Below are 17,584 nucleotides of genomic sequence, written 5' to 3' on the forward strand. Positions count from 1 at the left end.
CAGTTTTAGATACCATTTCAGCCTTACTTTGGCCCTTTGTAGTCACAAACCAAGAGACTGTGGGTGATATTGGCCAGTGTCAACAAGATTCCATTGTTTTGAGTAAAGATTGATGCCTGTGATCTAACTGACTTTACACAGACTTACACCAAATCTCTGATGCCCATTTACCACCTTTTATATCTTTGGGTCAAAACATCTGTAACTAGGGAAATTAAGGATAACCAGACTTTTGGTTACAGCAGGCAAAAGAAGTGAAACTCCTCTATCTTTAGTTCCAGGCATCTCTAAATTTCCAGTATTCCCCCTCCTGTCCAAGAATGACATCAATACAGGTAAATTAGATTACACAGCCTCATTTACTTACAGGTTCTAACAAACAGATTTCAAATAAAACACAAATTGAAACAATAACAAAACTAATACACATAAATTTTCACTTTATGGACTTCTTTCTCTTCACATTCTCTTTGCTTATTGTAATAATAAAATGTGTTGTCCCTTCTCTGAAGTTTCTTTACAAATCCAGTTTCTGGCCAACATTCTACCTACAAATAGAATAAAAGTTACATACATTCACCTGAACGTGCTCACATTGTACAACACCTGTGCATTATACTGCAAAGAACATAGGGTGTGTTTCCATGGGAAAACCTGATCTGCATCTAAATTTGCTTAACTTTAAAAACAAAACAATTAAGAGTAAGATGTCAGAAACCACTTTTGTAGTCTGGTAGTCTAGAAATAGGGATGTAAGAATATTTGGTAGAGTAATTTTAAAAGTCAGTCAAAGCTTTCAAAATTCTTCATTTAGGAATAAAACATTCATGCTGTTCAATTATTCAGTAATCTGAGAGGCTCAAAGAGTCTGCTTCTGTATTACTGACATACACTTAAAGGTTTCTTCTGGATGTTTCTGACCATTAAAAATATGCCTTTAATTTGCAATTTCATAAAAATAAAGTGAGCTGTATGTGTCAGTCTCAAAGACAGCAGAATTAGTCTTGCTGAAGCACCATCCTGGTTTTCTTCAGTATTCTATAATGTGAAACTTTAAGCTAAAGGCTTGAGCACTCCTACATTCAATAGCTTTGTAGATTTAGTAGCTGTCTGCAGCTTGAACATTTATGACTATTTCTGACCAAACTGAACCTTAAACAAAACAAAAAACCCCAAACAGTTAATAAGGACCTTATTTCTTTTCCAGACAAGGTCAACAACAGGATGTCAAGCTAGAGCATTCCAGAGCACCCCAGAAGTGGCAGTTTCATCACTGACCTTATTGGCTTGGGCATACAGCTGAGTTATGTTATTTTTTTGGTCCAAACAGCCTTCATATTCATTCCATCTGCATTATAATTGCCTGATTAATAGCAACTGCATTGTTGTTAGGGAGTAAATAAGACATTTCAAAATGTCTCAGATGAAAGGGAATCACTGCCAGATCCTGGCAAATTTAAACAGAATGCATGCTCACTGAGGAAGTGGGGTACTTTTAACTTTTATCACTGTTTAATTGCCTATGGTTATGGTCTGCCATAAATCTTAAACAGACTGTTCCAAATACACTAATTACAGGATTTCTTATTTTGCACAGTTCAATGAATTTACACCACAGCTTTACAGTGGTATCCCAGTCCACAACAAAACAAAAAAAAAATGCATCTTATTATCCACAACAGTGTTTTGACTTCAGTGGGTGAGGAGTGACTTTCTTAGGAACATTCTGCTGTTTCTGATGTGCACAGGAGGTTAAGATGTTTTAAAAGTAGATTTTTTCATACTAAATATGCTTCTTTGGAAGATAAATTACAGCAGTCTACTCAAGGTAATATGTTGCCATTCTGATTCTCAAGCAACCACTGAGTATCTGGCCATTAGTCATTAGTTCATTTGATGTGCTAGGGAATATTGCCACCAACTACAGGAAGAAAATTACCAAGTCCTTGATGTTCTGAGTTAATCAAAGCCTGTGTCACAACCCCCTTTACCACAGCTGGCATCAAATATTTCTATTGTGGACAGCTTCAAGAGAAGCCAAGTTTTGTGGGTGCACACAGTCTGATCGCGTTACCCTGCAATTCAGCTGTACAGCTGAAGTGGGCAGCAATGACACAGGACTGACTGTGAACAACAGACAGTTTTCCATCAGCTCTACTGGCAGAGTAATGAGGAGACCAGAGAAAACCCCCTCTAATGCACTCCTTTCCTCAAAGGAGAGTTATTCTTTTACATAGCAGCTACATCTATTCAAAGAAATCTATACTGCTTCTAAAGGCATAAGTGCAGGGGAACAAAAACAGGCTGGGCAGCATTTCGGTTTCACTTCTGTGTTATCCTGCACAGTTAATAATAGCTCAGCACTGGGAGAAAAAAGAATAATCAGAAATTAGTCTAAATGAAAGGAATGAAGCAGCATCCCCATTTGTATTTAACTGACTAGCATGACATAGAAGTTCAAAGTAATGTCCCTTGCAGAATACTAAATCTTACCGTATCAACTTGTTTTACTTGTTTATATTCAACCTCATCTCTGTATCCAGCTTGCTGAAATCTGTATAAGTTCTCTACAACGTCTGACCATTCTTTGGCATGATGGACGGATTTTGGTTTGATGTCAGCTTTAGCCATAACTCCAGAAACTTCAAACTTTTTTCCTGAAATTAGATTTTTAACAGTTCAATAGAGAATTTGGAAGCAAGCAATTTTGTTAGGGATGTATAGAAATGGGCAGAACAAAACTTCAAGCTATGGGGCAGACAGTTCCTCAGGTTTTCCTTTCTTCCTACAAAACTGGAAACCACAAAATGAAGAGCTGGGCTCTGAGTAGCCCAGTCAGAATGGGAGAGGAGGGGAAAGAAGAAATATATGACAAGGAAGAAATATATGACAAGGCATAAGGCCACAGTGCAGATGGCAAAAAGAGATCTCAAGAAATACATTGAATATGGAGGCATAGCAGAGTACTAAAATTCATCCTGTTCTACCCTTGTCCAATCAAAATCTGAACTGTCACTGACTACCTCCTCACACAGTCTCCATTTGCTGAGAAATAGTAAATAGGTTAAGCATCTGCAAAACTTGACCAGGGCAGAATTGGGACAAGATGAAACACAAACTGTTAAAAAAAATAATTAAAATATTATGCCCTCAGGAGAAACTCACTAGGGGTGGATTTGAAGCATATTGGGGAAAAAATGAATCATTTGATTTCTAATCTCTGAATTTCACTGCAGTAGATTTCTTGGGTGTATCTTATTCTGCTACTAAAATAGAATTTTATGTTGCTTTTGCAAGCAGAACGCTATCATGTCTAGCACATAAGATCAGAAATATGACCCTTTCTTAATTCTTTAATGTCACCAAGCTTCAGCTTTGTCATTAGAAAGATAGCTTCAAGGCAGAAGAAAGTTTCCGGTTTTGTAGTAAAAAAATGGATAGCCCCACTCCTTGTGGGTATGCTGCCTCCAAGTCCTGTGCACAAAACAGAATTTCCTTCCCTAGCAACTTCCTGTATCAACAGAGAGTTTGCAAAGTTGAATGCTGATGTGGTATCACATGTACACATGCCTTTAGATAGTTAAAAGGGCAGAAAAGGAGAAAAAAAATGTACCACAGGTTACAAATCCTTGGGGAAATGATAGCAAGAATTACTGTTGACATAATGTAGAAATAGCAGAAGTCTGCATCTCTGTTGTCTAATTGTCAAAGAGCCAAAGTCAGAGCCTTTCATCTCTTACTGCATATTAAAGATCAATAAAAATGTTCACAAAGGCTCTTTTCTGGTTTTCTGGCAACATTAAGCTATTTCTTGCAGTTCAGCACTCCAAGCATTCTTTTACCAGACTCTGCAGCATTTTATAATTGAAGGCAGTCATTTACTAAAAGAAAAAAAGTTATTTTCCCAGCCGGTTATGAGGTGTCACATACAAATTAACATGCTGAGCATAAAGCCTTGCTCTAAATCTTTAGTGTAGTCTTTGATCTCAGCACCATTTATTTCCCTCCCTTGTTGCAAAGGGCTCTTTTGTAGCCTTTACAGCATTTTTCATGCCTTGTATATGCTCGTCACTACTTGATGCAAACTACTGTCAATATAGAGCTTTACACTGTCAATATTATTAGCAGTAATATTAGATCTTAATAAATGCTAAATTACAAAGAAATTAAGTGTCTTATGATAACATGTATATTACTAGTGTCAAGTACTTCTGAATTCAACTAATGAATGTGCTTCTTTCCAAGAGTCGTAGATATGTGTGGCACTTCCTGAGTCACCGTTAATTCAGCTGGCCTGTCCACAGGTGTTCCTGCTTAAAAAACACATGTACAGACCACATATTTAAAGTACCAGCTTGATGACTTCAAATAATAAAAGTGCCATCCTGATATTTTTAGGCTGCTATTCAAGCCCTTCAAAAATGGTACTCTTTGTTCATTGCAGTGCATCCGAGTTCCAGGCATGGAACTGGAGTCACTGTGTGAGAGCATGAGATGAGCTGTCCCCCAGACAGCTGCAGTTCAGAGAAGAAACAAAAGACAGCAGACAGACATAGGCAAATTAAAGAACACAAGAGAACAAAATATCCAGCATAATATGAATACTTTTCATTTAAAGAGAATTGTCTTACAGTGAAGTGGACTTTGCAAATATAAGGGAAATAGTTAAATTTCTGTTTTGGTTGTCAGAAAGCAGTTTTCTAATGTCAATCACAGCACAATTTCTAGGGAACTCTAACTAGCTTGGGCTTGCATATGGTAGTTTTCTTAATGCTTATATAAGTTACAAGGGTACGTGGGAGGAGCATGTCCCTTCAGAGCAAGGTCAAGGGCCTTTTTCAGTGCAGCAAGGGAAAATAAGAAAGGGAGGAAGCCATAAACCAGGAACTATATGGGGACACAAACCTGACCAGTAAGTTATGAGGGAGGTGGAGATGAGAGCCAAATCTAGTCAGTTGCACTAATTGATAGGGGCACGTGGGAGTGTGAGAATGTTGATTGCAGCAGGGTTATCCAATTAGGGACCTCGTCAATTGGGAAACTAAGGGAAAAACAGGAAACAGAAACAAAGTCTAGAAACACCGACCTGACAAAAGAAATAGCTAACCATTCCACTCAGTAACTGATGGGCTACCAAGAAACTACCGACACCACTTCCAGAGGATCAGCCTGGACTTTGCAGCTGATGAGAATGTAAACAAAGCAGGGAACTCCAGGCTCAGAGTGGTGCAGGAATAGGTGTTGCTATACAAACCCAGGAAGGGTGTGCAGGGGAAGGGGAGCAGGGAGGAACAAAGAGGAAAATAAACACAAAGCAGTAAAAAGGAGGCTGTGCCTGTGTAAAACAGGCCCAGTCAAGTACACTTGTCTGACTGAGCCCTGTGCCTGATTGTCACACTCTGTCCTGCCTTCTTATAACTTATTAAATCTTTTATTAACTGTCTGCCTGCGTAATCTTGTGGTTTATCGTGTGTGTGTGTGTGTGTGCTGCAAGGACTAAGTGCCAGCTACTAGTGAAACCTCTGCATGCAAGTGAAAACTGGTGCCAGGTCCTGAAATCAGACTGGCAGCATGGATGCCCCTGGCCAGTGATGTCAGTGGCTGGTGTGAGTAGGGCATCTTTTAAATTCCAGCCACTGGAGCAGGAACTATACACATCCTGAAAAACCAGCTGCTGGGGAAGAATCCATGCCAATGGTTGGAGCAGTACTTTGAGTCATACATGGCATGCCTGGTGCCAGCTACTGGGAAGAAGGAGTGTCTGTATCCTCCCCAGTGCAAGTATACAGGGAATAGAATAGAACGTCTTCCTAACATCCAGCCTAAACCTCCCCTGGTGCAGCTTGAGACTGTGTCCTCTTGTTCTGGTGCTGGTTGCCTGGGAGAAGAGACCAACCACCACCTGGCTACAACCTCCCTTCAGGGAGTTGTAGAGAGCAGTAAGGTCTCATGCCCTTGGACTCTGCCCATCTGTCCAACCTATCGAGGTCCCTCTGCAGAGCTCTCCTACCTTCTAACAGAACACCTGCCCCCACCTTGGTGTCATCTGCAAGTGTACTGATGATGGACTCCATACCCTCATCCAGATCATCAATAAAGATATTGAACAGGGTGGGCCCAGCACTGATCCCTGGGGGACACCACTAGTACCTGGCTGCCAGCTGGATCACTAGCAAGTTTTAAGCAGGAGCAGCTGGTGAGCAGGGGGAAAGAAACCTTGGGTCCAGGCCAGGGTATCAAGCAAGCAGAGTAACCATGCTGGTGCATCCAAGGGGACTTGTGAACAAGTGTGAGTGCATGTCTGCTAGTGAACATCAAGCTGGACCTGCAGGCAAGTAGGGGATCCATGAACCAGGTAGGGGCGCCTGGGATCTGTGCATGGGTGCTGGACAGAAAAAACGGGTGTTCTGGTGCTCAAGGGATCCACAAATGTGTGTGTGCTTATGAACCCAGACAGCAGCATGTGTGTGTTCCTACACTAGTGACCTTTTACTGCTACCAGTATGGCCATGGCGTTCACGCAGATGATTAGGCTCTGAGTCGCCTCTGTGACCGCAACGCCACACACAACTACCACCACAGACACAAGCCAGCCGCCCAGCCCTTAAGGTGACTCACCTCCGTGCGAGGGTTGCAGAGCAGAGACTCTCCAGGCGAAAGCAGCGACAAAGCGCTATGGCAGTACTCTTCGCAGCGCCCCTCACAGCGACAGCGACAGCAGCCGCCGCCGAGCACCGTTACTAAGCAACTCCCGGCTGTTGCCGCTTTAAGAAGCCGTTCCCCGTCTCTCCCGCCAGGCTTCTGATAGGCTGTCAGGAGGCGGTGCCGCCTCACGATTGGCTGAAAGGCCGGGGAGGCGGAGCCACGTTAGCGGAAGCGGCGCACCGTTGGTCACCATGAGCCGGTTTGAGGGTCGGGTGCGCGAGTACCCCGTCGTGTCCATCGACCGCTTCGACCGCCACAACCTGCGCGCCCGCGCCTACTTCCTTTCGCACTGCCACAAGGGTGAGTCCCGCCCGTGCCCGTGGCGCCGCCTGCACCTTCCCCCCGCTGTCTCTCTGTGTCCTCCCGAGTAACGGCCGTGCCCTCTCTCCCCAGATCACATGAAGGGGCTGCGGGCGCCAGCCCTGAAGAGGAGGCTGGAGAGCAGGTAGGGGCTGGTGGCGGGGCTGCCTGAGGGAGCCAGTGGACGGGCGGGCTGCCTCGGAATGGCCCAGGCACCGCCGCTGCCTCCCCGTCCCGGCCTGCTCCGCAGCCTGCAGGGCCAGGAGCCTGGCGGAGGAAGTGGCTGGTTCAAAGCAAAGCGTGAACAAAATAGACCTTAGTGGCTGTAGAAATAAGCAAAGATCTGCGTGCTTGTGACCGTATACCACACATCTAATGTCTGCACAACACCATGCAGGCATAGGCACGCACAGGTATGCCTTCGGGGTTTCTATGCTGAGGAAAGGTCTGCTCAACAAAGTGGAGCAACTCCTCTTGATGCCACTTCAGGGTGACAATGTACTGGAACAGAGTGGCCAGAGAGGTTGTGGAGCGTTTGTCTCTGGAGTTATTCAAAACCCACCTGGGCATGTTCCTATGTGATTTAATCTAGGTGATCCTTCTCTAGCAGGAGGGTTGGACTAGATGATCTTCAGAGGTTCCTGGAACAAAACAGATCCTGCAGGTTTACTGCTCTGCAGGTCTCTTCAAGTGAGAGAGGAGTCTGAGGGCATGTTTTCATGTACAAGGTGCTGGGTGCTGATGTGTCGCTAGGTTGTCCCTGCCTCTGCTTTAAAAAAAACGCTCATCTGTGTTCTTTTTCTTTCCCTACAGTTTGAAAGTGAAATTGTACTGCTCGCCTGTAACTAAGGAATTGCTTTTGACTAACCAGAAGTACAAATTTTGGGAGAATCACGTTGTGAGTTTGTTTCGTTTTGTGTTTTAACTTAATACTTTCCAATGAGTGATTCTAGGAAAGGGGAAGCTTCCATTCCTCAGAAATACCTAAATGTTGGTGTTGATACAGTGTTCCAGGCCTTGCATCAGTATGCTTTTCTTTGTTGGTTGCTTTGTGGGATTGGTTTATTGTGGTTTACTGCTTAATCTGCCTTTTCCCCTCCAAAAAAAAGGTATCCTTTTATTTCAGCTTCAGCTTTAAATGTCCCCTCTCATTTGTATTGCTCTTTTATTTCCTTACCTTGCTCATCTCTCTTTGCACCTGTTAATTAATTTCCCCTTTGCATCATTTAAAGTCCCATGTTGCTTGGAATATTTGTATTCTTTTAGCTATATTATTTTCTTTTTAGCTTTTTGGGAAAAGGACAATGTATCATGAAAATGCTTTAGTGGTATAAACATCACTAAAGAACTTAATTTTAATTTAACTTAAGTTTACTTGATTTCCACTGTTTGGAGCTAAACTTCAAGTGATCAGTGGTCATGTATGGGTATGACTTGTAGTTATTTCCTTCCCTTTGCAGATACGGGCTTTGAAATCCAGCATGTTTCTTTCCACATCTTACTGTATGTAACTACATCATCACTTAGCATAAAGATTTTGCCGAATCCCCCAAACAAGGACAGGAGAGTTTTCTAGGCAAGTGGAAGGTCAAGAAGGGCTTCAGGCAAGCTGGAACTTATTTTTCTTGGGGTGGGGAGTTATGGCTCAGAGTTTCCTTAAATAGGCTGTAAGTGTGGGTCTTAAGCTCCATATTCAATGAAACTCCTATGTGTGGGACCTGGAAAGTAAGTATTTTTTGATAAAAAAGCAAAGTAGGGAACTTTTCTGTTTGAGGGCCTAGTTTAATTGTGAAGCTGAGGGAGAAGATAATTAACTTCATATGAAACCTTAAGGAACTGAGTGGTTTGGAGAGTAAGCATGATACAGAGATGTGGTGGAGAAGCCAAATGTTACCACCTTTGTGTGAGTGAGTACCAACTGAATGGATCCTGTGGAGCTGCCTAGAAATTAGGTGGTGTGATGTGGTGTCTTGTGAATCTACCTAATCCAGTGAAATCCAAAGTGTTGAGATAGGTATAATCTCTAGCTTCTCTCAGCTGAGCTAAGGAAGGTAATGGTAGAAGACTTTCCTTTCACTTTGGCTTTTTTTTTGGGTGGAAGAACAAACATTGTCTGAAACAAAGGAAAAAAAACCAGGAGAATGGGAGAGGAGCCTTAAGAGAATTAACCATGCAGACAGTCACAGAGCATGTGTATCGCAGGACTCTTTAGTAATGGATATGAGAAAAGAGGAGATTGATTGCAGTCTATATGTTAATTACCTCTGCACAAATGCAGAAATATTTGCTAGTTGTGATTTGTGGGCTCTGCTTCTGATAATAGGGAACAGCAAGGAGGACTGCAGTACAGAGATCTGTCCTAGTAAGATCCACTAGTGTGTTTTGGGACTGCACTTTGCAATCATATAAAAATAAGGCATGAGATCTAGGCAGGGAGACCAAAGCTGTGGCCAACATGTTGTCACCTTTTTAGCATGCACACCTTGATTGAAATATCTCCATTTATTTTCAGACAAATTTTAGGAAACTGTTTTCCACTGGAATGGAAACTCATGACTTGCTAAGGGAAAGCGAGTCTGATTTTACAGACACTATTAGCCATAGTAGGTGCTGAAGATGTCTACATAGTGAGCACTTAGCCACAAGCATGAAGCAGAATGTTCAGTAAATCCTGTGATGCATTTATTCATTTTATTCATACAGGTTGCACTGGAAGTTGAAACTCCAACTCAGATTTCTTTAGTGGATGAAACATCTGGTGAGGTATGTTATAGGAAAACAAACAAACATACTGGTATACTTACTGAAGTGTGAAAATAATGCTAAGCCATCTCTTCCAGAAAGAAGATATAGAAGTGACACTGCTACCAGCTGGTCACTGTCCAGGATCAGTCATGTATGTGCCTTTAATACCTTAAATTTCTCTACTGGGAATTTTGTCCTATGGAGTTCTCACTCAGTACTGGTTTTTTGTTTGTTTTTTTGGGTTTGGTTGGTTGTGGGGTTTTTTGTTTGGTGGTGTTTTGTTTAACTAGAAAAACCTAGTGAATTTTAAATTCTTACGTGGAGATAATCCTCTTGTGGCAGGGTCCACCAGCTTTGGTCAAGGTTGGAACAGCACTGTACTATCCAGGAGCTGTCCAGATAGAAGTTGTTGCCTTGGTGGGACAGATTACTTTTCTTCATGCCTCTGGACAACAGTTTTCTTGATTTAAACTGTACTTAAAAATGATACACAAAACTTGGGAGTAAAAATAAATTCTTCACTTAAGTATGATATTAAAAAGAAGGTGCCTAACTTCCTGGTATGAATGCCAAATAGATTCCATCTGCTGCAGCTGGGATACCCTCACAGGAAGGGTTTTGTCTTCAACTCCACCCAGCTTAGGTTATTTCCCAGATATACCGAGTCTGAATTACTTGATTTATCTGAAATTCATCTAGGACCAGACAGCTGATTATTTCACATCATAAAACAGGTAGTCTGCCTTGAGCAAGGCAGTAAATGGACACCTTTATATTGTTGAGTTTGACCAAAATGTTTCTGTTTGTAGGTTTTTGTTTGAAGGTGAAAATGGCACTGTGCTCTATACGGGGGATTTCAGGCTTGCAAAAGGAGAAGCAGCCAGAATGGAGCTCTTGCATTCAGGGTCCAGGTTAGACTTCAGTCATTCATGGGGTTTAGAGGGAATAAAAGATCACATGAGCATGGGCAATTCAGGAACAATGTACTCTCTTCACTCACTTTCAAAATTCTGGCTTAAATATATTTGGAGTCAGGCAATACTGCAGTTACAAGCCTCTCTTTGTAAGAAAGAGGAAGAATTGCCTGCTTTGGAAGAGAAGAAGTGGTGTATCTGAGCACAGTGATGCAGCCAATGCTCACTCAGGTATCACATTTCTTTCTTTCAGAGTAAAAGACATCCAGAGTGTATATTTGGACACCACTTTTTGTGATCCCAAATTTTATCATATACCAAGCAGGGTAAGTCTAAGCTGTCAGAGGAAAGGTTGTTAAATCTGCTAATTAATTAACCACCCCTTTGTTAGGTTAGCCTTGTAAGGTGATGCCATTTGGCATTACCAAATCACAGCGCTTTGGAAGCATCTTCAAAGATGTTTCACAACCTTCTCTGAACTTTTCCAGGAGGAATGTTTAAAGGGGATCTTGGAGTTAGTGCGAAGCTGGACCTCGCTGTCTCGCTATCACGTCGTGTGGCTGAACTGCAAAGCTGCTTATGGATATGAATATTTATTCATAAACCTCAGTGAGGAGCTTGGAATTAAGGTAATGGTTTTGTAGTTGTTGCTTTAGAATAGATCTTCAGGAATGATTGTGGCCAGTCACCAAGCTGGAGGTGGCTGTTCAGAGGACTACTGTATGTGAAGGATGTGCCTGTTTTCATTAGCTTCACTTAAAAAGCTACAGTTGTGTTCAAAATTACTTCACTAGATTTGAGTCTGGATCATGAGAGCCCTGCAGGTAGAAGTTAACCCCTGGTTTTCAAACTCCCTTTTATTTTGTGATTGATAAAAGCCTTCTCATTTACATATGACATTAATACTTACCAGAATACCTTCTGACTTTCTTTGATGAATATTCATCCCTCTTTAGACAGGGATTTATGTTCTGCTTTTTCTAGATGTCTGAGTTACTCTTGGCTGATACTTCTCTGCTCAGACATTATTAGTGGGTAGTGTTTAAATGCCTACCAGCATTTGTTGAGAGCAGAACCATGTCTGTATAATTGCTCCAGCTGCAGGCTGGAAGCACATTGATCTAATGAAGAGTAAACTCTGCCTTTTCTCTAGGTGCACGTGAACAAACTTGATATGTTCAGAAACATGCCAGAAATCCTCTACCATGTCACTACAGATCGACACACTCAGATCCATGCCTGTCGACACCCTCGGGTGGGTATCATTTTGCAAAGCCTCTGCCAGCTTTGCTGTGAAAAACTGCTTATAGGTGCTAAGGTCTTGGTCCTGTTGTGTTAATGAAGACTTGGGCTAAATGGTGCCTTAAAGAAGAGGGAGAACTTCTAGGTAGTGGATTGAAATTTGTAATACAAAATAAAAGGGGGGAAAAAAATACTAGCTGATCTTCAAAATAGTTTAATTGTATTTGAAGCCTAAAAAAAAAAAGTTACACTTTTAAGTGAAATAAGCAGCAGATTAGATCAGTCAGATTCAAGTTGTTAATACCTATCGAAAGTGCCTCAGATGATGCCACCTGCAGCCATGCATGGTGTGCTTATGTGACCTTCCATTTCCAAGATGTCTATCAAGCTGAAGGCTCGAGTTTGGAGGAATGCAGGTAGAAGAGAAGACAAACTTTGGGGTTTCTATGATTGATTTGCTTTGTCAGCTGTACTGTGGAAGCAAGATGCAATAAAGAGTGTTTCAGAGGAGTTGAAAGTGAGATGATGGTCTGACTACATACTGTTTCTAGGGGAGAAAAGATCAGGATTGCCCTTAATTTTATAATGCATTTGACAGGATGATGATTGCTTTCGAGGGAACAGACTCCCCTGTGGGACTTGCCAAAATGGAACTCCTTTGCATGTAATCAGTATCAAGCCCTCCACTATGTGGTTTGGGGAAAGGATCAAGAAGACCAGTGTAATAGTGAGGTGAGCATTTGGGCCATGCAGAAACCTTTGGCTTCAGGTGCATATCTTGCCTGATGCTTGTGTAACTTCAGTCTCAAACTGTTTGTCTGTTGAATGAGGATGGCAAGCAGTTACCTAATGTTTGTGCTTCCCCTCTTTTTCAGGACTGGAGAGAGTACATACAGGGCTTGTTTCTCTTTCCACTCATCATACAGTGAGGTTTGTATACTTGTAGTACTTGGCATAAAAGAGTTTTCATTATTTTGGAGTGAATGATGTCACCAAAAAAAAAATCTTTTCTGTAACAAGACATAAGGGGATAGGAAGTTCTGGATGCTGAAGGACAGAAGAGTGTTTTGATATAGCTGCTGAAGAGCATGTGAAAGTAGGGCAGGATTACAAGCCATAGTACATAGAGTACTCCATCATTGCTGACAAAGCATGGGAGGCAGCATATCATAAGAGACTCGCACTTCCATGTGCAAAAATAGGTGAGTCCTCCAGCTCTGTGTAGGCAGAAGCTCAGTCTGCAACCCTGCAAGTGTTTCCTGTGCTCAGTACTGACAAAACCCCAGCCAACGTGGAGTGCCCCAAACCTGATGTGATTCTTTGAAAATTAATGGTCTGGAGAGCATCTGGAAGACAACAGAGTGAGGCTTGGACAAAGTGATGTTTTGTCATAATGGGCTGAAGGGGGACTTCAGGTAAAGTTTTTGAAGAAGGAATCTGCACAACTAGTGACTTGGAGTCCAGTGAGAAAAATGCAGGTCAAAACAGATGTACAGCAGTGACGCACAGGATCGTGTTTCCTAGGAACAAGTCTATCTAGCCTTTTCTTCCAGAGACACTGATGATCTGGGTAGGGGTGGCAGCTGCTGTGAGGTGGTTAGGTGAGGCTGAGTCCCTGGCACCTTCTCAGCCATTTTCTTGTTGCAGACTTTACCTGAGACAACAGGTAGCACTTGTGAGTGTACTTTAATCAGTGCTGCTATTATGTGGAATTATTAAATGTTGGTGAAACCTGTTAAACTGTTTCTTCTTTTCTTCAATTTAGATTAAGGATTTCCTGAGCTATATCTGTCCTGTGAATGTCTATCCCAATGTACTGCCAGTGGGTGGGACAGAAGACAAGGTGATGGAAATGTAAGTCACCAGTGGCTGCAGAATGGAGTTGACCTATATCTGGTTTTGTAAGGACAACTCTTCTCCTGAATCCCAGCCTCTCAAGCAGGCCACTGCCCTTTGCTTTACTTGCCTGATAGTTGAGATGTACCTTTTTTGTTTCTATATCCCTTCCTGCAGACCTCGGCTTCCTGAAGAACATTTGTACATTGTGCTGAGTCTGTATTCTACACGCTCCTTCTGTCTACATGTAGAGGCTTTGCTGCTAAGTCTGAGTGGAATGTGAATACACATTTTTATCACTATTCTATGACCTATTTCTAGTTGTGATTGCTACTTCTCAGAAAATTCTTTTACAGAGGATTTTGTTAGGATTTTAACTCCTGTCCTCTGTGCAGCATTCCAGAGGCCTGCTCTTGCCCTGCTACAGATGTTGGCAGTGTAGAGCTGTTATGGAGCAGAAGTCTTGTCACTTGGTCTGAACAAAATGGGGACTTAAGTTTCTTTGTTCCTTTTGCCTTTGTTCCGTAGTAAGAAAGGGGATGCTTCACAACTATTGAATAAAACTGCAGTCAGATTTTGAACCTGGTGTCTTCTCTAGGCAAGATAGTTTCCAAATATTAAAGTGAATATATAGAAAGGACAGATTTCTACCTTTAAGCTCACCAATGAATTAAGAACTTTTCTCTAGCTGTTGCTGCTTTGCTATGACACATTTGCTGCAGTGCCTGTGAAAGGCTTGAAGCTGTGTACCTAGATCAAGTTAAAAGATGTATTCTTGCCCCTGAAAAAACTTCTAAGTTGTAAATATGTACCATTTTTCTCATTCATCCCAGATTAAAGCCCTTATGCAGGTCATACAGGAGAAACATGGAACCCAGATACAAGCCCCTAGGAACACTGAAGAGAGTCCACAAGAGAGACTCATCTGACACAGGTAAAGGTTCTGCTGGTGCTACTGTGCCTTGAAGTCCAAGACTAAGAAGAGGTACCAAAAGCCATAGTGTTCACCACTGTTCAAAGCAATAGTTAGAAAGGAGAGAGATAAATGAATTTGGGTTTAGGAGGATATGAGTACTAATTGTGTGAAAGCACACTTGTTTGCAATCTTATGCACAATTAATGCTCAGCAGTCCTGCAAATTCCAGGCAGGGTTCCATCCAACAACCCTACACCAACCCTAGCAAAGGGTGTTCTAACCTCACTTTTATCCCTTTCTGTGTTGTGGAGGACAGGGTGATGTATCAGTGGAATTACTCTTCATTATCTTACACTGCAGGCTTTTTTAGTGCCTCATGGCTTTTTTAACACTATGGTAAACAGATGCTGTACAAAACCTCTAGGAAGCAGATGCTGTACACAACCTCTAGGAAGCCACTTGGGAACTAGGAGACAGCTCTGGGCTTGCAGTATTCTTTACAGCTATTTCTGAAGCATCAAGTATGAAGGGGCTAGGTAGTTCCCTAATGTTGGGGGGAATTTTCAATCCACCACACCTGGAAAACATCAGAGGTCTGAATAATTTGTCTACCCGGGCTACATCTGCTCTCCTGTGGCTTACATGAAAGATGGCAGCTGGCAGCTTTCCTTGTAAGGCCCTGTGTGAGACAAGTAAGGTAAACACTAGCAGTGAAGTCCTGCTGAGTCTCCATCTGGGTTAAAATACTTTGTCTTCTCTTTATACTAAATGAATTTTTATTAAAACTTTGCTCTTAACAAAATTTTAGGAGAGATGCAAACGTCTCTTAATGACTTTTTTGTATTTTTCCTGTTTTGTTTTTTTTCCCCCCCCTTGACAGATGAAGATGATCTCTTTGATTCAGAACTATGTTCTGCAAGGTCCAAGCTTCCAAAACAGGAGAGAGAAGTGAGCAGACCCTTCAGCACAGGACAATCTGAAAATGCTGAAGGAAACATTAATGAGAGCACAGAAAGTTACAAAACTACCACAAATTACACCTCACTCAAGGCAGACTTCATGGACTGTGAAGAATCGAATGATGATGATGATGACGACGACGATGAAGAATTGGAAAAAAATACAGTTCCATTTCTTTCCAATGAACCAGATGCCACTTCCACAACAAATTTCAGTGGGGCAACTGGTGACCAGGAGTCTGATGCCAGCGTCCCTCGCTGGGATGCTTTTTTCAAGTGTAACAAACTAGAAGAAAGCTCTGAAAACGAGGAAAACTTCCCCTCTTCAGCAGACACTGGTGGGTCCCAGTCACTCTTCAGTGATTCCGATGGAGTAAGTGACTCCACACATATCTCCTCCCAAAATTCTTCTCAGTCAACATACATATCAGAGCAGGGGAGCCAGGGCTTGGACAGCCAAATGGACACAGTACTCATTACCTCCCAAGAGAGAAATGCTTTGGACTTCAGTTACTTCAGCAGAGGTGGGAGCAGAACAGTTGCTTCTGTATCTCAGGACGCTGCTAAAGACACTCAACCTGACAACAGTGAGTGGAAGCCACTGGGTCAAAATCAATCTTGTGCCTGTGACAACTTCTATTGCTTGAAGAGCAAAGAGTGTGACAAAAATGAAGGAGCTAGCACTGCTCACATACATGATGTGCTGGAATTAAGTGACAACTCCAGAACTCCTGATCTAGAACTGAAGAGAGATTCCCAGAGCTCCTCTGATTTTGAAATCCCCTTGACTCCTGGTGCTGAAGTGCCTCAGCCAGATAAACTGCACTCTTTGTATAAGAAGCTAGCAGCAGGTGAAAACATACTCAGTGAGAAAAAAGCCACCTGAAGACAAGTGTAACTGATTCCATCACACTTGCAAACACTGAAATTTATTACTAACCTCTGAATTCATTTTCTCTTTAGTGCTGATTGCTATCTGCAGTTGTGCTAATGCATGCAGGTTTTTTACAGAAATATCTTCCTGTCAGAACTAGGAGTTTGCAGCCTCTACAACCTTATTGTTCCTTCTGTGAAATACTGACAAGGGAGTATTTCTAGGAGGGACTGTAAAAACCTTCCATATCCAAGGTTGACTTCTCCAGGACAGGAAGTAGACAAAAAAAAAATAAGGGTAGAACACTACATGAAATTTAGTGTTTCTCTTTTTATAATGAGCTCTAAGAGTTTGCTTTGACATATGTGTGATCTCAGGTTTGAATAAAATACCACAGCTTTAACTGTTACGGGGGAACAGCACACCTTCCAGGAACAACTATGCAAACAATGCAACAGTTGCACTTTGAGTTTTCACTGCAGTTATTTTTATAAAACAGCTGCAGGACAGATCAATTTGGTCTGGTCACCTAATTTTAATTCCTGAACGAGGCACTATACACTCTTGTCTGGTTTTAATCTAACTTGTTGCAAACAGCTTGTCATCAGCTCCTCTCTGTTTCGGTCTGTTCTGAATTTGTTTTCAGAACAACTTAAAATCCTGTGGCATGTGGCTCCAAAGCCAACAGCAGTAGTCTGCTCTGGAGGCAAACTCACAGCAACAGAAGCTAACCTTGTTATCCTGGGCAGGTGTTTTTGGTCACTCTTTAAGAGCAACAAATGTCACACCTCTGCCACATGCTGTGACTTCACTGAATTCAGACCTTAAATCAAGACTCTTCATCCACATGCCCTAGTAACTCACTCTTTGCCAAAATTCTTAACTTCTAAAATGGAAATTTTAGAAGTTTTAGCCAGATTTTTGTTAAACTGCAGTGCTTGAGCAGCAGTCATCTAAAAATCCACGATGCTTCCCATGTGTGTGGTCTTAAGCCCCCAGACATAAACAGACCTTTGGTATGACAGTATGCATTCAGTCTGTCACCGTGAGCAACCTGGGGTGTTAAACCAGCCAGCTTTGGAAATAGCAGGAG

The 17,584-nt window shown here is 42.1% G+C and overlaps 2 protein-coding genes across 2 annotated transcripts; one reads left to right on the forward strand and one right to left on the reverse strand.

The window, feature by feature from the left end:
* Positions 1-419: 419 nt before the first annotated feature.
* On the reverse strand, positions 420-6,643 carry MEIG1 (meiosis/spermiogenesis associated 1). Its single transcript, XM_009900277.2, has 3 exons — positions 6,619-6,643; positions 2,494-2,657; positions 420-548 (listed from the first exon to the last, which is right to left on the reverse strand). Exons 2-3 carry the CDS (start codon positions 2,629-2,631, stop codon positions 420-422), a joined length of 267 nt encoding a protein of 88 aa, XP_009898579.1. The 5' UTR covers positions 2,632-2,657; positions 6,619-6,643.
* Positions 6,644-6,878: 235 nt separating this feature from the next.
* DCLRE1C (DNA cross-link repair 1C) lies at positions 6,879-16,734 on the forward strand. The gene is made up of 14 exons (XM_009900318.2): positions 6,879-7,005; positions 7,099-7,150; positions 7,819-7,903; positions 9,709-9,768; positions 9,846-9,901; positions 10,560-10,661; positions 10,918-10,990; positions 11,153-11,293; positions 11,818-11,919; positions 12,505-12,638; positions 12,782-12,836; positions 13,672-13,760; positions 14,576-14,676; positions 15,539-16,734. Exons 1-14 carry the CDS (start codon positions 6,897-6,899, stop codon positions 16,501-16,503), a joined length of 2,124 nt encoding a protein of 707 aa, XP_009898620.1. The 5' UTR covers positions 6,879-6,896; the 3' UTR covers positions 16,504-16,734.
* Positions 16,735-17,584: the final 850 nt, after the last annotated feature.

The sequence above is a fragment of the Dryobates pubescens genome, chromosome Z, assembly GCF_014839835.1.
Source record: "Dryobates pubescens isolate bDryPub1 chromosome Z, bDryPub1.pri, whole genome shotgun sequence".
NCBI lineage: Eukaryota > Metazoa > Chordata > Aves > Piciformes > Picidae > Dryobates > Dryobates pubescens.

Bases quoted from the DNA above. Each gene is read 5' to 3' on its own strand.
- DCLRE1C (XM_009900318.2), top strand. From the start codon at position 6,897: ATGAGCCGGTTTGAGGGTCGGGTGCGCGAGTACCCCGTCGTGTCCATC. The intron at 10,991-11,152 runs GTAAGTCTAAGC...GAACTTTTCCAG, and splicing joins TTTATCATATACCAAGCAGG to GAGGAATGTTTAAAGGGGAT. The intron at 11,294-11,817 runs GTAATGGTTTTG...CCTTTTCTCTAG, and splicing joins GTGAGGAGCTTGGAATTAAG to GTGCACGTGAACAAACTTGA.
- MEIG1 (XM_009900277.2), bottom strand. From the start codon at position 2,631: ATGGCTAAAGCTGACATCAAACCAAAATCCGTCCATCATGCCAAAGAA. The intron at 549-2,493 runs GTAAGATTTAGT...TTCTATTTGTAG, and splicing joins AAGTAAAACAAGTTGATACG to GTAGAATGTTGGCCAGAAAC.